At 34.8% G+C, this 23,165-nt stretch overlaps 1 protein-coding gene across 6 annotated transcripts in view; it reads right to left on the reverse strand.

Moving 5' to 3' along the window:
* The window catches only part of LOC126831977 (octopamine receptor 1), a 76,204-nt gene that overhangs the window by 7,584 nt on the left and 45,455 nt on the right, over positions 1-23,165 (reverse strand). For 3 of the 6 annotated variants that reach the window (XM_050562647.2, XM_050562648.2, XM_050562649.2), the window contains exon 3: positions 19,686-19,809. In XM_050562647.2, coding sequence (XP_050418604.2) covers positions 19,686-19,809 — 124 coding nt within the window. Of the gene's footprint in view, positions 1-739; positions 5,939-16,551; positions 16,600-19,685; positions 19,810-23,165 lie in introns of those variants that run through there. The other 3 variants (XR_008789231.1, XM_056103185.1, XM_056103184.1) reach the window with 3 other exon arrangements.

A 23,165-nucleotide genomic window follows, 5' to 3' on the forward strand; every position in this document is an offset into this window, starting at 1 on the left:
GCATATTCAGATTCAATTTTATTATTATTTTAGAAAATGTCTCTTAAATTCCCATGGCATTTGCTTGTCTATATTAGCCCGGTTCATGCAGAAACTCAAGAGGTTAAACCCCATTTCATGTCATTCATTCATTCTTAATTTCCCTGATGCAATCTCATAGATTGATAAAAACACAAACTGATAGATGAGGTTCATCAACATATAAACCATGTTGACTTGGGATTTCATTTTTGAATTCTATTTTGTCAGCATGACCAGGATTGTTGTTCGATGTAGACTCCGGCTAGATGGTTAATGTTTTCCCCATGAAGTATTGCAAAATGTGGGTAAAATCTAAAAAGTGCGACACAAAGGGGGGGGGGGTATCATAGATACATTGGTCTTTTAAATACACAAATGTCAACCCAACATTGTGGTTTCACATCCTATTTTTTTGCACCAACTGGGCTAATGAAGACAGATTTTTTTTTACGTACATGGCAAAGAGAATAAGGGTGAACATGACTTTTCAATACCATTCGAACAACCAGATGCTTTTTTCTGCACCACTACACTTTCTACTACTACTACTACTACCTGGTGCTTTAACGTCTGCTTCCACGGAAGTGATATCGCACTTTCTCAGTCAACAACATTGATCAAGCGTAGTTCCTGCTGGTTAGTGAGCCAGTGACTTACTCACAGAACCACTGTGGTCACCAAGCCCCAACTTCTTTTCAAAGTTAAATAGACGTTCTCAAATGAAGTATTTTAAAACTACAATTATTTATTGTCAACATATTACAACAATATATCTATATATATTATATATGTATAATCAAATAATGAGACATTACGCAAATATTGATAAACACATTACATATATTATTATATTACAATACCATAATATACTGCATCACAACACTTACCAGTATATAGTTTACCAACAATTGGGAGACTAATGGGAGATAACTCTAGAATTAGACATCTTGAAAATAACTTTCTATCAAGAGAGACAAGAACACATTTACACAGAATTAAAGCTTACTCAAAAAAGCAAGTTGATTTTCTCCCAAATTTAAAACAATTCAGAAGATTAATGGGTGACAACTCTGGAATATAGATAAACTATTGTATGTTTTTCTTTATATTATGTTATTTTAATACATTTATCTATTATATGGTTTATTCGGGAAAGTTCACAATTAATTAAGTGATGGAACGTCAAAATTAAAGCAATAATATACATCTTACAAAAGAAAGCTAGTAAATTAAATGATTGAATAAAAGTTATTTGGTTGAGCAAAATGAATGTACTATATTGAGCATTTAAAGGGATACTGTCCTGTATATTATAAATAATCAAAAGGTATTGTTAGAAAAATGCTTGCCAATGGAATGGAAGGGAAATCCCAACCAATAGATGATGGGAGTGAGTAAGACGTTTGCTCACCAGTCAGGAGGTCTGGGTTCGATCCCAGAGTTGGCTTGTACACAAGTCTTAAATGAAATTTACTGTATAAATTATAAATATCCCTTTCTGAACTGTATAACTCTTGATTAGTTAAAATATCATCACAGAATGATGCTTCCCTTTAGTGAAATAAAAACAATTTAAAAATATCAGTGCCTTTGTCTAAAAATGTCCCCACATCAAATACAATTTTAAAAAAAAAATTAGTAAAAAATTTTCTAGAATCCTTTCACATCAAGTCAAAGCTGAAGAACATAAAAATAAATTTTAATGTGGATTTCATGTCAAAATAGGAATTAACCCCTTCCACAAGCGGTTTAATGGTCGAGGGCGAGAGTTGTTCCCGAGTTGTTGTTTCAATATATTAAGCAATGTCTTTAAGCTTGAGATCATTAAACAACTTAAAGTACAGACATTCGCATGTGCTTTGCAATGAAATACGTTACGTGGGTCCGAAATTTCACCTAGTATATATAATGTATGCTTGGCACATTGCCCAAAGGATGACCTTACATATGTATATTAAACCTGAATATTGACCTCTGCATTTTCAAATAATATCATTCATATAAATAATGTATGCTTGGCACATTGCCCAAAGGATGTGGTAACACATCTGTAAATAACCCATATACCACTTCATTTTCAAATAATATCATTCATAAAAAATTTTCTTTTTAAAAAACAAATTTTTTTTTTTTGAAAGACTTAAATAAAATACTGTTCAGGTATATATTGTAGAACACATACAGGCATACAATTTTAATCTGATATTTTTTATTTATTTCATGAGCATGTAGATAACATAGATTAATGTAGATGTAAGATATATGCATGTCCTACACCCTGTGTAACCTGAATCAATACTTCTACACTGAAGCATGAGATTTAAAAATGTTTTGAAAGAAAATTTTTTATATGAAACTTTTTGGGGTTTATTATTTAAAGAGCATAATCATATAAAACAGTATGTAGACTATTGTAGATACATGCATATATTCTATACGCCTGGTAATGTAAATGAATACCTGTACATTGAAGCATGAGGGTTATGATTTTTCAAAAGAAAACTTTTTATGTGTAGAGTTTGTGTTTTATATTTCATGTATCATTTTACAGGCTGTTGTACAAGATAGGTGAATATTACTAGGTAAGACAAGATGGATACTAGCGTATTCATTTTAATCAGTCCTATTCACAGGTTAATCAAACTGAGTTTCACAAAAATCTCTACTGTTGTCGCTATTTACAGTGGTGGATCCAGGTCCCCACCCCCACCCCCCTGCAAAATACCAGTATGAAATATTCACTAATTATTCTGTTTTCATTTAACATGTAAATGTTTTATCTTTTTTTTTTTTGTTCGGGGTGATTATAGCTCATATAAATGCTACATTCAGGTTCATATGTGTGCCAAAAACAGCCACTGAAACCCCAATTTTTCTAAATTTCCTAGAGGAGGAAAACCCCCACCCCCTTCCCCTTACAAAGTATCCTGTATCTGCCAATTGCCCTTAGTTTAAGCCCATGATCATACACCATTATCAAAATCAGACTTTGATAAGGTCAAAAAGCTGAAATTCTTGTAAACCAAAATGGTTGAAATAGTGCTAAATATAAAAGTTAAAAATCTGGTTAGTGTTTAAGACTGTATTTCACACATGGGCTTGAAACAACAAGGGTTTTAAAGCAGCTGTCCCAGATATATTTTAGTTAATTTGGGGAGAAAAATTCTTATAAACCTTTAGCTGTATTTGAAGATCTATGATACTGTTTCAAAGAAATGCAAATTTTCAGAATCCATGTGGTGTTGGTGCCATAATTCCACAAATTTTCCATATTGTATGTGCCTGGATAACCATCGCTATATACATAATGAAATTAGCATGATTGTTGATTTTTAATTTTTAAACAGGTAATTTTAAATAAGCTATATCATCACATTTTGACATTGTGGAATACAACTTTATTTACAGTGTCCCGTGAAATCTGATGAGACTCCACCTTGAAAGATAAGTTTCCTTGAGTATATAAGGTCATACCAGCAGATATAAAATGGCGGCCACATTAAAATTTATATAATATTGTTAAAAAAGGTTTAAACAAAATCACATTTCATATTCATTATGTCTCGTAATAGGTGCCCTTTCATTGTGCCTCAGTATATTATTGAACACCGCAAGTATGTATAGCGTAGGTAATCCCAATCTGATTACAGATCCTATTTCGTTGTTTTTTTTTATAGTTGTTATAGTACCGGCGTTCTGGTTGAAGTGAGGGATTAACCAATGAAACGGTATGTTACGGCGAGTTCTTGGCGTTTGATGCACGGAACTGTGGGTAAACGACTAGAAACGTCAACGCTGATTGATTAATCAATGTCTGACGTCATAGGGTCAAAAGCCGCTCGTACGACCCGACGCGACCTTTCAGTACAACCAGTTAGATCTTCATGTATATGTGTAGGCCATCGAAAGTATAAAAAATGAAACGAAATATAGATCTGTATTTTAGTCAGATTGAGCTAATCCTTATAATAGCTTCTTTACAAATAAATGGAACTTGTGTTTGACAAATAAACGGAACTGGTTTTTGAAGTGGGTTTGACAAAATAAATAGAAGACTCATTAAAGTGGTTTTGTTTCTTTAAGAACAGAAATAGAATGGAAAAAAATACTTGCATCATGTACCTTTCAAACAACAAAGAAAATTCAAAGAACTACCGTTTGTTGAAACAATAACTCCTTATAGAATTTGATACTGCTACCAAGATTTCCTAAATGTCAGCCGATTTCCTAAATTTTAAAAAACTGTTTTTGGCTGATATTTAACAGAAGGTTTGCAGTTTTGTTTTCACTCAGCAGATATACCATATGTTTTAAAACTACAAATTCTCGATTTCGTACATGAGACCCAACAGATAATTCCATGCTTGAGAAATTAACATACCATCTACTATCTATTCTTAATGTTTCAATATTAAGTTTTTAACCACGTAATTGTATTTCTACCAACTTTCTTCTCTTGAAGTATTTGCTAAAACAAGTCTCCATCAATCTGTTTGATCTTAAATTTGGACATTTTAACGGCTATCACAGGTGTATTCAAAGAAAAAAAACAACTAATTTTTACAATGTTACCTTCATACAGTAACTTTTTCTGTTTCAAGCCATGCTTATATCACAGTTATGACACTACAGAAACCATTAAAAATTGATAAAAATGATCTGGTTGGTACGGATTGTAATCATGCTAATATCAACAGCGGCTTAATAGACCAGTATTGCCGGCCAGATCTATATGATGTTCAAAATGGCGACATCCATGTATTATGGGGTTTAATTTCCTGTTGTTCTGCTCTGAAGACAGGCATATGCCATGCAGATGGCTATGAGGGAAATTTTGCCCAGACAGCGGTGCTATGGCCTACTTTTATTTCGAATTCCAACTGTCAAGGTTTTTTTTACATGCACGGCAATGTGTACATGTGACTTTGGTTTTTCTTCCCATACAAACAACTATACGTTGTTGTCTCTTGCCAGGCCCTCTGTTCTACATCACTGATATGGGGTAACCACACCAGAAACTCCTGATGAACTTTCTCCCCCAACACAGGACCTCATGGTTAGCGAGCCAGCATCCTACTCATTGAGACTTGTAAACAGTTGTGCCTGCTAGATGGGCCTGTGCTAAAACTTGCCAAACACAGATGAAGTTACATCACCATAGAACATGGATAACTCACTAAAAACAAGTCAAGCCTACAAATAAGCTATCTATCACAGACAATGTCCGGCACAAATCCAACCTTGTCAGTCATTTTTTCTCTGGTGCCTCACTGCCTGCCATATTGTCCAGCCTGGATAAGTCCTGGCCGTGGTTTCACAAAGCATTATCAAATTTAAGTTCAGAATTTACTCAAAATTTTAACTAAAATATAGCCCTTTATATGAGATATTTCTCATAAATGGTGATCGAACATTGAGTAATTTCTTAACTTTAGTTCGACAATGCTTTGTGAAACCATTGCCAGGTAGTTACTGGCGGTCAAAATCTCATGTTACCCAATTTATTCCGACTGATCAGTTTTTCTTGACCTTTAACAGTCACAGTTAACCCAGTTAAAACTAGTTTTTACATATCATAAGCCCGACATAAGAACAACTTAAAACAGAAACATTAGGCCGTAATTATCTCAAAACTATTCCAGTCATATACAAAATCTAATTTCTACAATACTGTTTTCATACAGAAATAATTTCATGTACATGTAAATAGATAGAAAATTGTTTAATTGAAGCTAATAATTTAATATATAGATAATTAATAATAAAAGCAATAAAGCACTAATTATAAGAAAGCTATAATTAAGTTTAAAGTTTGAAGTAAATAAAGCTTTAAGCAGTTAAAGATGTCTCTAGGAAAGCCAGAATCTTGAAGACTTGGGTTTAGTAGCGTTGCCAAGTTCTAGTTGTTTGGGTGGATCTGTAAAAAAAAAGAGAGAAAAAGGCTGAGAGAGACAGAAAATAGTAAAAGCATAAATAGCTCTATTTCCAAACAAAAACCCAATTTGCTCAAATGATTTTTCTTTTCTTTACTTAAAATAGGAAAAGAAATTTATTGCATTTTTTTGCAAAATGATATAGTAATTGGATCTTGAAGGTTAATTTATACATTTTGTACCCAATACAAAAATTTACAAGTCAATGTGCTATTAAAAAACTTGCGACTAGATCTTTTTGGTATGATTTCTAATAAAGCATTATTTTTTTTAGCTAAAATAGATCCTGGTTCTAAAATTGCAATATTGCTTGTTGAAGAATTTTGTCCACATAAATTTTTGTATACAGCCATCAATGATCATTGAGCAGAAGACCATTTGCTTGAAAATTCTCAAAAAAAGGCTGAATAAAAGAATTTTGGATCAAAATAAAAGTTATGTGAAAATTTTACAAGTTCCAAAGGATTAACACTCTTCTAGTGTCCTTATGACAAGGTTAATGTGGGGATCTAGCTCTGTGCATAGAATAGCCTAGAATATCCACAACCACGGGAAACAGGTCACCAATAGGCGATTATCATTATATGGGGCCCAGCATGTTCCTGCGAGTTTTACAACATCTGGCCGTTGCTAGATTACTTTACAATTCTCGAACTTATAGCTATATCATCTACAGACACGTGAACAGTAGCGCCCAATCAGAGGTTGTGACATAGCGACCTCCACGGAAACCATGACATTGAACGAACCTTTAACTTTGCAACTCGATTATCACATATAGACATTTTAGCTGGAAAGCGCGAGACTTGGTATTCACGACAATCAAGGACTTTGATAGGCTCACAATCTGGGCTTGTACCCAATCAAAATTAGTGCCGAAATATGCAGGGTATTACGCGAAGGCCTTGATATGATGTACGTAGTTAAAGCGAGATCAAGCCTGCTATGGGTTCAATTTCAATATTAAAATAGCTACAGTAGAAATACACTCATTAAACTGGTGTCCATAGTGACCAGTAACTAAAAGTATTAAAGAAGTTCTACTGCATGTGAGTTATAGCTTTTGTGCCATTAATATAAGCACTCTATCAAATTAAAAGCTGTTAGTAGCAAGAAAACAAAATGATACATCAAAGCAGAGAGAACAGTCAGAAAGAAGTACATGTACATGCAAACTGAATAAATTGACCATTTCATGGTATCCGATCATTCAGTGGAATGATCTAGAGATAGCCATCACCATGGTTAACAACTTTTTCAGTTACGTCACATCATAACATGATGTTAAAAGAGCTAAACCTCTAACTCAATGTTTTCCATAATATTCAAAATTAAAAACATGAATTAGAATTTAACATTTGATCATTTCAATCAATATGAATGTTGTTATCTTGCCATGAAAATATGGGATCCTAAACATTCAATATTTAAGACACATGAACATTTTATAATCAATACACAAGTCCTTTATTCTATGGTTTCGGGTACCATTTGCAATTGACACAGAAAAACATATCCTACAAAACAACAACTGATTAGAAATTACAATATTTGTGTTTTAAAAATTGAATATAAATGACTTTACATACATTAATATTACATACTTATGTGCTTTTAGACTACTTAAGGATTTAAAGAATAGTGCTGTATGTATGTGCTTACATTATTTTAATGCATATTAACCATGGTTCTTGTTTCCATTTTATTTACCAGCCTTGACTGACTGGAAGTGAAAATAACCAGCTGGAGAATTTACCTCTCAGTCTATTTACATACTATCAAACAAGATATTTAAAAAAAATAACCTAAATACACAATAAATAAAGTTAAATGTGTAAAATACTCAAATCTTGATTTAAGAATGGAGATAATACAAAAACTTGTCATACTCTTTTTAATAAGATATATACCTGACTGATCTCAGATAAACAAAATACACAGGCTGGTAACATTTTGAAGTTACTAATAATATTCCTAACTTTAATATTAATTTTATGCTATAATTTATCAAAATCTTCAGACAAGTGTCCTTTTGGAACAGGAATTGGTCCCCAAGCGCTAGCATTCTTCTTGTTTTTGCTCTGCTAATTCAAGTACAATTGATATGAAACTTTGATGCTTGTTCCATGCATTTTTGATATGACGTCAGAATTTCAACGGTGTCATCAACATTCCCTGGTCCATATAATGCCTATTGTCTTATTTTATTTTAGTGAACATTTTATGTCAATTTTTTTGTAGAATAACTGATGCTAAATCTGTTAAAGTGCCAACATTTGGCTCCATCCCAGTCATATTCTTAAAATAGTTCGCACAACTGTAGTTATTCAATTATATCATATTTCAAACATTTGCCTACTGTCATGGGAAAAGACAATTATCAATAGCAACAGACTATAAGCATTTTACTCTACAATTAAAGGGTACAGACGTACAGTGAGGGTGAGTGTGGCTGCTTCTGTGCTAAATCATAAATTCAAGCTATCTTATGGCTGACCTCCAGATCCATTAACTTGATTTGGTAATACTTTTATTATTTATGACTTACAATGGCTGTGTATTTGATGTGTCTGTGGGTTGTTGTCTGGGTTTCTATTTAGTTACTATGCGTGGTGCAGTTCCCATGCCCTTCCTAAGTTCCTATTACTATTTATAAAGTTTGATAATTAATACAAATAGCACTACAAGACATACAGCAGGTGTTCCTCATTCAATTAACATTAAATATAATTACACAAACATCAACATAGCAGATAAACCTTTCTCATGTACACCTTAAAGAAACATATCAGTTTCACCAAGAAAATAAAATTAATTACAGGTGTATATATATCCAAAATAACCATCAATACACCTTATTATTGACAAATCTAAACATGATCCATGTACAGTTTAAAGTCATTGATCTTCATTTGAGAATTCAAATTCTTTGACACTACATTGTGGAAGTTGGATGCCTAAAACGAATGTAAGTTCCAAAGATATGATGAATGGAAAGTATTGCAATATATGCAAACCAAACGGCCAAAGATAACTTTGGTTACAGCAGAGTCCCTAAACAGAATTTTGACTGAAAATGGCCTTAATTCAGTAAAAAAAAAAAACAGCAATGGAATCCCAAGAAATGTAAATTTGATCTGTAACTTTGCTATATACAGCTGTGTAAGCCTACTTCATTTTAATAAACTACAAAAAATAATTCTGGAAAACAAAACTGACCGACAGATGGACAGAAACAAAACCTTTGGTTTCATTTTCAAACTAATCCTATACTTCGCTAATTCAAAAGATTGGTCTTGTTGCATACAAGCTTGGGATAAAAGGACAGATATTATGATCTAAAATGCACACATTAGACCACTACCCAACTCCCCATAACATATATGGGAAGATTTGCTTCACATTTTACATTAAATCTAAATTAAACATCTCTGACATAAACAGATAATCATGTTAGACAGAAAATGATATTTTACCTACTGGTTCGAAGATGTCAAAAGAGCTAGTACCTCTTTAAATATTAATCAGTACCACATTAGTGCATAATATGGCCTAGGGTTACCTCACGAACACAATTATCTTACAGGTAGTTTTTAATTAAGAAAATTTGGGTTTAGCATCAACTTTTGGAATTACCATAATATACATTAACTTTATGTCATGAACACAATTATTCTACAGGTAGTTTAATTAAGAAGGCTGGGGTTTAGCATCCATTTTTGGAATTATCATATACCTGTAGGGAACTTTAGCAGTGTGAGGAAAAAGTAGACAGAGAGGAAACCAATAAGATTAAGCAAAAAAAGCTTTTGCCCGTCACATACCCATCACTTGACTGTGGGATCTAAAGCATTATAGACCACTCTCCCTCTCTCAATCCTACCACACCCCAATTTTAAGTATTAAGATAACATAATTTTAAAAAAGTAACAAATTATGAGAGAGAGGTCATTTCCGGACTAACATATGGTTCAATTTTATTTCAATAATTTGTGTGCGTGTAGGGGTCTTTTACAGTGGGAGGAAGCTGGAGGACCTGGAGAAAACCCATGATGTTGGGCAAGCGACCCTACTCCATGTCACATACCAACTGGGGAATCAAAACTACATCAGTTGACTCAATGACAGACCTTATGACACAGCGTGCATGTGCTAACCATTCGGCCATCCAACCCCCCAAATTATAATGAACTAAGAAACCTAAGTTGTTTAGGGATCGTGACAAATATTTATTTCAATGGTCCTATAATATAATATCTCAGTTAGCTTGATAAGGTCTAATAAGAAACAGCAGTTTCTGTGTCTCCAGGGATGTACTGGTATTAATATATCACTTTTCTTTATTTTTCTTCAAGGAACTGGAGTAGTCAATATTTACATGTACTAAGTTCTAACCTCAGGTAAAAACAACAGGTGAGAATTAATCAAACCATAAATCAGGTTTGGTGTCAATCTATAAACTGTCAATCTAGATCCGTTTCATTATCTACTTTATATATAGCCTTGTTGTTTTATATTATTTGGAATACATGCACAGACATTTACTATCTTGTAGCCCTCTTCTACACATAGATAACTTGATGGTGAGGTAAGGTAAGGAGAGATAACCCACGTACAAATGTTGGATCGACACCACGCCACTCAATGACATACATTATCTACAGCGCATGCATTAGACCACTTAACCCCTCCCCCAACCTAGATAGGGTGGTATATAGATAGAAGAATAGAACTGACTAGTGATATTTTCAAATATCCGTAATATAACCGGATTGTTTGAAATAATAGGACATTGAAATAATGGACTTTCAAACACTATAAAGTTGATATCTTTCACTATGAAGAAATAGCTTTACAAATGAAAATGTACGACAAACAGATCTATGACGTCATTTTATATATACTATTCAAAAAAAGTAGGGGATATTTGATTTTGGGGGCATAATACTAAAATATGCAAATGACTACGAAAAAAGTCACTATAGAACCTAACAGAAGAAACATTTCCAGTTACATGTGACGCCCAAACGCACCAATAGCTACCGCATGGAATGCAGGTGATGGTTGGGATCATCATGGGGGTCCAACCCAAGATTTGCACGACTCTGACTTTGAATGTTACAGTCATTGTGGCATTGAATTCCAGGGTGGAAACATCAGTTTAATTGTTTTAGTGACCAGAAAACAAATTTTGATATGCGTCGGCTTACCCAAAATGAAAGGTTACGTGCCCTTGGCATGCTACAGATCGGCACAACACAGGCGGTTGTGGTGCGGACGATGAATGTTTCTCAGTCTGTCATAAGCAGGCTATGGTCCAGATACCGTGATACACAATCTGTACAGGACAGACCACGCTCAGGTCGACCAAGGGCGACAACTCAAGCCCAGGATCGATTTATCCGTACCTTGGCCTTGAGAAATCGTGTCATCACAGCAAATCAGATCAGCGCTCGTCTTCAAACAGACACTGGTGTGAGAGTGAGTGGCCAGACGATTCGGATTCGACTACATAGGGGTCACCTTCGCGCCCGACGTCCTCGCGTGATCCCTTGTTTGAGAGATCATCACATTCAGGCAAGACGCCGTTGGTGTAGGGATCGTCAACACTGGGATAATCGACGCTGGAGCAATGTGATGTTTTCAGATGAGTCAAGGTTCACTGTTGATTTTTTGGACAGACGTAGGAGGGTGTGGCGTCGTCGAAACGAGCGCTTCCAAGACGTTAACGTCATCAGACATGATCGATTTGGGGGTGGTTCTGTTATGGTGTGGGGAGGCATCACTGTTGCTGGAAGAACGGCTTTACATGTTGTTGCAGGGCGTGTTACAGGCCAGTACTACCGGGACAACATCTTGGCAGTCCATGTTGTGCCGTTCGCACGACGTCATGGCCGCCGTTTCATCTTCCAGGATGACAACGCAAGATGTCACAGGGCCAGGATCGTTACAGGTTACCTCCAACAACAGAACATCACCACATTACCTTGGCCAGCACTGAGTCCCGACCTCTCCCCCATCGAGCATGTCTGGGACATGCTTGGACAGAGGTTACGTCAACGTCAACAACGTCCTGCCAATGTCCAAGAACTTGCTGCTGCGTTGCAACAGGAATGGGACAATCTGGACCAAAATGACCTTAGACGTCTCATTAGGAGTATGCCACGTCGGATCAATGCTTGTTTGGCAAACAGAGGAGGATTTACCCGTTACTGACTTGGTTGTGATGCTGTGGTAACTTTGCTGTTTGACCCCGGGTATCATTTTACCCTTATAATGGTCAGTCTGTGCCTTACTTAGTCTAACGATCATTGGAATAAATCGATGAATGTGAACTTCATTTCATTTTGTCATTTGTTTCTTCGTCAGTTTCATTAGGTGACTTTAATAACACTTAAAAATCAAATATCCCCTACTTTTTTTGAATAGTATACATAATGTTTACTAGTCAGTTAAAACTGTTAATAATCAGGCAGTATTCAAGTAGGTGTTATGCTACTATGGTGTTAAGACGTGTTTTTGAAAGATATGCATCACTATTGGTTAGGTGTTTGTATTCAATACGGACATTTGAATTGGTCACACTTTTACACTAGAAGTTGCATCTTTTACAGACCTGGTTATAATTAATGACTACTGTATAATTTCTAACCGCTTTCTATACATACTAAACATTAGTTAAGAGTAATAGGATCATTTGTATGATTTAGTGAAAAACATGTTCATTAGTAAAAGGCCTAGGTTCATAAGTGACCAGAATCAGTTTAACAGTGAAGTCATTAGACTGTTTGGCTATCTACACGATAAATCATATTTTACAGATTCCGTGTGATTAGAAAAGGGATTACCTCTAATAGACTTTGTTTAATGTAAACTGTCACACATAAATACAGATTTACCTCACCCAGCCATTATTAATTACCATTTTTTCATTACTCAAAAAGATATATCTTATTTTCAGAACTAATTTAGCCTTGAGTAAGACTTTGTTCTATATAGATTTACTTCATTACAATTCACTAAGCCATTATTGATGACCATTTTCCATTATTAACATAGATTTCCAGAGTTAACTTGGCCTTGAATAAGATTATATATATTGTAAACTGCCACACATAAATAAAGATTTACTTAATTTACAACCACTGAGCCATTATTAATAACCATTTTCAATTATTTATATATAGAGAGAGACATCATTAACACCTGGATATTATTCATAAGTAAAATATAAAACATATATACTATAGAATGTTTATATAAATCTAATACAATCATATAGCCTTTCATAGTTACAAGAACCTTTTCAAATCTGACCTAATCATATGCTTTAATGATACAGATACATAGATTGTGCGAAAAGGTAAACTGGGGCTAGTTATTTCATACTTCTGTAACCATGATCAAAATATCAATAGATTAAGTTAACATATACATGTAGTATCTATTTTATTTCTTGGTCCAATAAGAAATATAATACAAAAAGTCAGTGGCACGGGACCTATATTTTGTGTGGGTAGACAGACTTTGTAATTCTAGGGTAGTGTTGGTGGGGGTTTCTTCTCTCCCCACCCTTGGGAAATCCTAATTTCTTGAGTCAATTTCTAGTATATCTGCAGGAATCGACTAGATTCTGTACTCCTGGCCACTGAAATATACCTGATTGTACATGTTTTATGGGTTCATTGCTGGAGACTACTCTAAAGGCGTCAAGTGACCAGTGGCGAATCAAATGAGATGAGCACATGTCAAAAAGATTGCTTACTAGGTTCCTGTGCCACTGCTAAAAATTTGGTTTAAAGCTGCTTTAAGTTGATATCATAAATTATAATTATCTCTATTCGGTAATGAAATTAATGAAAGTTTTATTTCTTGTAAAGGCTTTGATCATTTTGTTGTGTACAGTGTTAAACTGATAAATTATTCAGTAATATTGTTTAAAATTTATACAGTAAACTTCACATAAGTCGGATCTAAGTGGACTGACAAATTTTATCCGAGTTAAGTGAAGATCTGAGTTAACCGAAGACCGAAATTCAATCTAGCTCGATTAGAAATAAACTGCAAGAGCCGGATAATAATTGATTCAAAGGCACATTTCAAGCTTTTGTTCGTATGTGCGAGTATATAACTTCCGTTTTTCTTTCGAGTAGATAATTTCCGTTTTGGTGCAAGTGGTAACTTACGTTTTGTGGCTATCTTTGAAACTTGCCTGCATTTTCCTGGAAAATACTATTACTGCGTCGCGTCAAATAGGCTGATTTGAGTCAAAATGATACGGGAAAGTATTTCGGGGCTCTGTGCATGGAATACCTAACAGCATTTTAGACCATTGAGACGAAAACTGACTTAGTCAAATTCTGAACATACTACCGATCCGACTTAGGTGAAGGAAAAAAGCCGTATTTAGATCAATTGGACCAAACATTTTGATCCGATTTGAGTGAAGATCCGACTTATATGAATCCGACTTATGTGAAGTTTACTGTAGTTAAATCCATAAACTGGCTATCATTAAAGTGACTATCATCATTTGAGTGACAAATCCCTTGCAAACTACGATACTGTGAATAAAAGGAATAACAGTACACAATTGGTTCATTCCGTTCAATATTTACAAAAGTTTTCCATCAGTCTTTTGAGGGGCCTCTTTTTTAATCCAAGCCAGGAGGGTATCTATCTTTGAAATTCTGGTTTTGTTTTTTTAATTAAATAATTTGACTTCAGTAGGCTACATAATGTGAATTATAAGCTGTGAAAAATTAGATGTCTGAAAAATGCAAATGACGATCTGCAGAAATAAAGTATTGGTTTGATTACCTTTACCATTACATGAGCTACTGTGAGATACATAATAATTAAATTCATATTAAAATTTTGATCAATTTAATTTTTCATTACTAAACCCATCAGTCACTATCTTTGGGTTTTATAATTCTCATGTTTCACCATTAAACGCAGCGCTGCCTACCCCAATGACCGTATTTTCTTTTGTCATTCAGTTCATCTGATTTGTACACTGACTTCAAAGCAAATACATGTATGTCAGATGTAAAAAAAAACCTAATGAAACATAGAATTGATATCTAATTTTAATCAAACTACAATGAGTTAACCCCTTAGCACTAGTACTGCTTGCATCTGCCTGAAACTAGTGCTCTTCAGACTGCCCCAAACTGCCCGAGACATATGATTAGCTGTGGTGCCCCAAGTAATTAATATATGGAACTACAATAGGGAAAGCTATTTGAATGACTCAGGTGGATTGAGGCAGTCTAGGGACTAATAGTTTCTGATGGATTTGGGCTGTCTAGGGATATATTGGTTAGAATTATATCACTTTTCTTTCATTTTTTTCAAGGAGTCTGGGTAATCAATAATCAAGCTATCATATCAAAAACTGATAGCTTTTTCCTTGAAATGCCAACACAATTTCTTTGGAGAAGTGGCAATTACGATTCATGACAAACGCTATGTTATTAACAATCTGGCATTATATTTTAAGGCATAAATGAAATGAAAGTGCTATGAGAAATTTTTCCTGGACAGTGGCACCTCAGCCTACTCTTATTTTGAATTCCAATGTGAACATTGGACTTTGGTTTTTCATCTCATCCAAATGACTAGACGATTTTCCATTCCAGGTTCTCCGTCCTGCGCCCACTGGCAAGGGCAAACCACACTGGAAAATTCCTGGGATCTTTCTTGACCAACCCCAGATCGAATCCTGGACCTCCTGGTTATTCAGGGGTGTTGGGCGGCCAAATGGTTAACATGTGCACGTTGGATCAGACGGTCAATGTCATTGAGTGAAGTGGCGTGGTTTCAATTCTCCGCTTGTATGTGACAAGGGATAGGGTTGCCTGTCCAACCTCACAGGTTTTCTCTGGGTCTTCCAGTTTCCTCCCCCTGCTAAAGACCCCTACGCGCAATAAATAGACAATATAAGCAAACTCTGCACTGAAATAGATTGGATATACATGTACAGTACAAAATGCAGTTCAAATTGTACTGAAACCTATAAAATTCATTGATTTGATTATGAATCGTGAATGTAATCCAGACTATTCCACCTGGTTCGGAACAAGTACATGTGGATCACCTTTACTGCCTGGGGTGTTTGGGCATTTTCACCTATCATCAAGCTATAGATCGGGATGCAAACACGATAAATAAGCCATATAAATATGTGTACCCCTTACAAACATAAAATTTAGCATAGAAAAGGTACAGAGTATATAGAGTATGAAGAGTATAGACGAGTATAGAAATAAAACACGCCACAGCCAGTACACAAAAAACATGACTATATTACAATAAAACACCAAACAATCAAGGCAATATACCAGTTAACAGATTTATCAACTGAATGCATTAACAATACTATAAATACAAATATGACATGATGATAGAATATATAACACCAAAATTATAACACCAAATCAAATATAAAAACTCAAGGTATAAAAATTAAATAATAATACACAGGGATGGATATTATATAGGTACTAAATAAAACAAACTCCACACACAGCCACAAACAAAAATTGCACTAAAGGACCAGCACATTATCCATTAACCCCTTTTTTTTTTTTACCTGATATGAATTATATCCTTCTGTTGTTTTTTCTACATTCGGTTTTATCTGAATCATGAAGTACAAGATCAGTTTAATTTTTTAATGGCATTGACATGTTTCTATAATTAGAGGGAAGTATCCATGAAATTAATTCTATTTAGATCCTGGTAAACATATGTGTGACTAAATCAGATTTCTAAGAAAAAAGTTTATTGTATCAAAATCTGATCTACTGCAATTTATCATGAATTTGTGAAATATGACCAATGAACAAATAATTTTTGTAAGGTGATATATTACTTTAAAGTTTATCCTGATATATTTATTCCTGTGCAAAATGCATGAAGCAAATTAAAGATATGTTTCCACAAAAATTATTAGGTCAACTACATATATTCTACCAACTAAACATGCTTTTAACTACAATCATCATATTTCTAACTGAAATAAATGAAAAGGGGTTTAACATGTCACTGATCTGCACCATCTGAGCTAATGAAGACAGCATAACGCACATGTGGTGTGCTATGAAGAAAATTTTGCCCCGACAGCGACGCTAGGGTCTACTCTTATTCCAAATTCCTACACCATCCAGTGTGCTATAAGGGAAATTTTGCCTGGACAGTGGAACTACGGCTTACTCTTATTCAGAATTCCAACAAGTCTTCTTTTATGTGCACTTTAATGTGTACATGGGGCCTTGAATTTTTGTCCCATCCTCAAACTTACTTTTAACTAAAACCATATTTCTAACCAAGAAAATAACATTTTTGTCTCGATTTGCCTGCTCACAATAAATTAATGTCAACAACATTTTTTAGTCATATAGGTTGCCACACTGATTACTAGCATGCTCCAACCTAATTGCAAAGCTATCTTACAATTAGAGTGACATGACATTTATAATGTGATTGGTTTAAAATATCTATAAAGATATAATGTTTTGGCAAAAAATATATTTTCTGTGGTAAATTTTTATGTCATGTTTTTAGCTGTGTAATGTCTGTCAGTCAACATTTCACTGGGTGTTATGTTTACTGAAGATTTATATCATGATTTTATCAAGGTATAATATTATATTCAATCCTTGTCTAAATTTATAAGGCAGGATATCAACAATTATACACATAGTCACGATTTTCCTCGCCCCAACAATTTTATTGTCAGTTCATATTCACAAAGGATAACAAAACCAGATACCTGACATGTACCTGTTTTAGTCATGAATGTCTCCACCCCATGAATAACAATTCCCAATTGTACTTGTATTGCAAAACTGCAATCAGTCAAAATAAAGTGCTTACATTTACCTCCCAGTTTTTTGTTATATGAAAACGACCTACATACATGTAGTTATGTCTTAACTTTGTCCTAACTTCATATGTTTTTCAAACATTTATAATGTTTAAACCCTACTGATTACTTCCCTTGTTTTAGACAAAAAGGTGTGTGTGTGGGGGGGGGGGGGGAAATTCACTTCTGTAAGAAGTTCAATTTATGGTGGTGTTACACCCCCCCCCCCCATCTTTGATAAGAAGTTTACTAATTTTGCTCATTTATGTAAGATAGATATTTTTGTTAAAATGATTGTTAAGTATATTACTGTAAATATGTCATTTAAATAATACAAATATATATATTTCATTAAATGAATAAATGGCCTTTTCAATGTCAATATGTCTTTTATAATTCATCTAGTCGTGGGGGGGGGGGAGCATGTATTTTATAATTTATCTAGTCTTGGGGGGGGGAGGGGGATGTCTTTTATAATTTATCTAGTCCGGGGGGGGGGGGGGATGTATTTTATAATTTATCTAGTCTGGGGGGAGGAGATGTCTTTTATAATTTATCTAGTCGGGGGGGGGGGGGGATGTATTTTATAATTTATCTAGATGTCTTTTATAATTTATCTAGTCGGGGGAGATGTATTTTATAATTTATCTAGTCTAGGTGTAAAGGTTAGGCAGGAGGACAAAAATTTATTCTATCTACATGTATAACATACACTGCTCCCTTTTTTCGGGTTTGCGTTTGTGGATTGTCTCCCTTGTTGTAAGTTTGGTGGGTTTTTTGATTGAAGCCAGTATAACTGTAGATCTGGGAGTTTATAACACAAATAGATAGTTAGGGATGGAGCAGCTGGATCGATTCACTATATTTGATAGTACTTTTATTGTTTGCTACTTAGAGTGTCTGTGTATCTTGTCTGCATGTTTGTCTTGTGGCTTTCTGTTTGTTTATGTATAGTGCGGTTCTTCTGCACTTGCTATTAGAAAAATCAATAAAAATAATTAAAGCAAATCTGGTCTGAAACAGACAAAAAAATCCCAAGGCTAACTTTTTTCTAGATTGGACGATTGGAATTTTTTTGTTTATTGGATTGGAAGCGAATATGAATACAATATTTGATAAATAATGATTCCCAGTAGTTTTCTTTATAGTTTAAAGACTAAAAGCTAAATCATGATCTGTAATCATCGGAGTTCTTTGATTCAAAGCTTACGATCATGATTTATTACATTCCTATGGATATTCCAGTAATTTGTAATAATATTTACGATCTGATTAACAGTGAAAGTATAATTCTATCTGCCTGACCAAACCAACATTTTTTTTTTTATTTACAAACACAATATCAAACTAAAACCTTAATGATGCATTATTTAAGAGCTAAATTTGCCTATTCCAGGCCCCATGTTGACAAAGCATTCTCAGACTTAAGTTGAGAATTTACTCAAACTTGTTCGCCTTATTTTAACTAAAATATAGCCCTTTATAATAATTTTGTTGTTTTAATGTATCAGATATATCAATAAGAAACTATGTGCACAGTTTTGTGTTTCTGGATCAAAGATATTTCTCATTAAAACAGTAATTGAAAGTTGAGTAACTTAAGTCTGAGAATGCTTTGTGAACTCGGGGCCAGGTTTTTTTTCTGGCTTAAAATGTTAATATAAATTATCATTTAGACAATTATGCACATGACAAATCCATTATGAACTCTCTAGACCGTCGGATAGTTAAGATATTGAGTGGATTAGACAATGTCTGCTATATTAATATATTATAGTAAGAATGACCAGCTCTTTATCCAATTCTTACATAATGCATCTTTAAAGCATATGACAGAAATTGATCATATTTTTACTTACCATCACTGATTAAATATCCTGACGATCGGCATAATATTTCTTTATATCCTTGTCTAAAGGATGGACTCCTCAACGCATAGATGATAGGATTACATGCGCTGTTAATATACCCGAACATATACGCCTGCAGAAAAAGAACATACACAACATTTTAATTAGATAATGTACAAGAGGATGTGAAAAAAGTAAAATGTCTGTTCATTTCAATTTTGGAAACAGATTTGGCATGGAAACTTATACGTTAAAAGTTATCTTCATACAAAGTTAATGGATTGCATTCTCTGAATTGGAACATAAAACGAACTCAAAAAGATAGAGCATGTAGGGAGAGTAATAAAATCATTCAGATGGAATTATCTGATGTATTGTCAATAAGTTAATTAGAAAATGTTTTCACGTTTTTGGTGTTTTAACGGATGAGAGAAGATAGTAGGAAGAATACTAGATATTGAAATCAATGAGTGTTCAACTTTTCTCATGTATGTGAATATAACACTAAGGTAATAAAAGAGAGAAAGATAGCGGGGAAGCACTCATTTTACACTAACCATGTCATTTTGTATTTTAATGAATAACATAAGATCGCGGAAATATACAAAGCATTCAAATCAGCTTTCAACTTTTCTGATTTATTTGAACATTACATTACCAGTAAATAAAATGTGTGTGTGTGTGTGTGTGAGGAGAGAGAGAGAGAGAGAGAGAGAGGAGAGAGAGAGAGAGAGAGAGGTTTAACATCCAATTGACTTTAACTAGGCCATTTTGAAACTAACATAATTTCTATTTTTATTCTAGTGACTGGCATGCACATAGTAATCTTTCAAAGTGACAGGAATCAGGGCAGTACTCTAAGGAAAAATACCCATGTAGTTAAGCAGGCCAGACTACATGTACTGCGTGTTAAGAAGAAATCTCATATCAAAACCATGACTTGCATAGATAACAGACTTTATGATTAACAAGACATGGGTTAGACCACTCGGTCACCGAACCCTCACCTAGAGTAATACTGTAAAAGTATTGAAAGTAAATGTCCATGATGATCTTGGCAATACAAGATAATGGAATAAAATATCAATATCGTACAAAATATCTTACAGTTTTAAATGTCAGCCATAATATAATGAAACCAAAATGAAATTTATCTTGCCTAAAATTAAGTATGCATATATTTTCTTTAGATGTTAACAGGATTTATTTCTCCAATCCTCCTTTTAATTCAATCTGATTAAAATACTGGGCCCTGGGCAAATTGATTTTACTGGTCAGCCAATCGAATTGCAGTATTTCTTAAAATTTTGATTGTATCTTAGTTTAAGTTTTCGTGAATAAGGGCCCAGATGTATATTTCGTTTTATTTTTTAATACTTTTGGAGGCCTACACTACATGAAGATCTGACCAGTTGTACTGGGAGGTCGCGTCAGGGACACACAAGCGGCTTTTGACATTGGATTAATCAATCAGCGTTGACGTTTCTAGGGGTTTACCCACAGTTCCGTGCAGAGCACACAAAGAACTCCCCCTAACAGACAGTTTCATTGGCTAATTCCTCACATCAACTAGAATGCCTGTTACATAACTCTTCTAGATCCTAGTGCTGTGAAGACAAGTAAAACGTAATTTTAACTATAAAAAACGAAACGAAATAAGATCTGTACATGTGTTTTAATCAGATTGCTTTTTTTAGGTAAACTGATCATTTGTTAGACCCCAGTGTTAATTTTCATTAAAAGCTAATAGTTTTGGCACCTGGGGGGCCTATTTTGTATTGCTCTTGGTTACTTTTTATATGATTTCCATCTGTGTTTCGTTGTAAAGTTTTACTGTACAAGTATGCTAAGTATAAATTAGGAAATCTCTTTGGAACTCTAACCTTATTTTTTATCTGAAAGTATGATCTAGGACCAGACAAATCATATTATAGACTCAAGTTGTCAAATAAATCCACAGTTAATTTAATAAAATTCAACCAATGTTTGCCTTTGACTTTGCAGTGCATTCATTGCTACTGTAACATGCTGCGTAGTAATGACAGTGCTTGTACATTCATTGTTTTGCATACTACATATGGCCTGGTATATATATATATATGCTTTATCCACTACATGTACAGTGGCGGCACCAGCCGTCGGTGATTGGAGGGGCAAAGCTGGGGCAAAGTCCAAGGGTAAGGGGGCAAAGGCACGAGCTTTAACTAGGGGTAGGGGGCCTCCCCCAGAAAATTTTGAAAAACAGGTTGCCGGAAATGCAGCCTGGCAGTATTTCAGGCACTGATCGATGAAGTAAAGTGTCAAACGAACGGACTTGCGAATCACGACGAAGCCCACTCAAGAGCGTCAAAGTAGGGAGTCCTCCCCCAGAAAATTTTAAAAAATAGACTGCCGGAAATGCTGTCTTACAGTATTCTGTCAGGTACTGATCGTCGAGATAAATAGATCTGACCAGATACCGTCCGTCGCCTGATCACTAGTTTATCCGACTAGAGAACAAAATGTCAAATGAACGGACTTGCGAACCTCAACGAATTCTCCTTGTGCAGGGGCGGATCCAGAGGGGGGGTTTGGGGGGTCGAAACTCCCCCCTGCTCAGCTACATAAATTTTTTTGTTAATCAACACTTTTTATGAGAAAAGTTTCTCGGCCGTGTGCTTTATCCTTTATCGTCAGATGTGGGACAGGATGGGCACTCAAAGCACAAGATAATGATATAGACATTATGTGATATCACAATTAATGCTTTGCATCCATGAAATTGAATCACAATGTCATTGTATTAATTCATAATAAAAATTGACGTCAAACGAGGTGTTGAATTTCTCTGTTTAAAAAGCTCAATGTGTATGTATATACGCCAAAATGGCGATAGAGACCATGTGGGAGGGGGGGGAAATACATTGTCTCAGGAACCTGGCAAACCCCCTCCCGCAAAAATTCCTGGATCCGCCCCTGTTGTGAGCGCAAAAGTAGCGAGTCCATTGGGGACCTCGCCAAGAAAATTTTGAAAAATAGACTGTCGGAAATACTCTACAACATGCAAGTTTATGACTGAGAGGGGATGTGGGATTTATTCACAGTAGAAGATACTGATTACCGAAATGTATCACAAATACTTTTTTTATTTTCTAAAATTATTGGGGGGGGGGGGGGGGCAAACATAGGGCCCCCCCTTGCCCCCCCCCCCCCCCTGGCGCTGCCACTGTCTACAACATGCAAGTTAATGACTGAGTGGGGATGTGGGATTTATTCAATGTAGAAGGTATTGATTACCGAAACGTATCACAAATACTGTTTTTATTTTCTAAAATTATTGGGGGGGGCAAACAGAGGGCAGACCAGATTAATGGGGGGGCAAATGCTCCCCCTTGCCGCCCCCCTGGCGCCGCCACTGTCTACAACATGCAAGTTTATGAATGAGTGGGGATGTGGGATTTATTCACCGTAGAAGATATTGATTACCAAAACATATCACAAATACTTTTT

The sequence above is a fragment of the Patella vulgata genome, chromosome 9 (genome assembly GCF_932274485.2).
Source record: "Patella vulgata chromosome 9, xgPatVulg1.2, whole genome shotgun sequence".
Classification (NCBI taxonomy): domain Eukaryota; kingdom Metazoa; phylum Mollusca; class Gastropoda; family Patellidae; genus Patella; species Patella vulgata.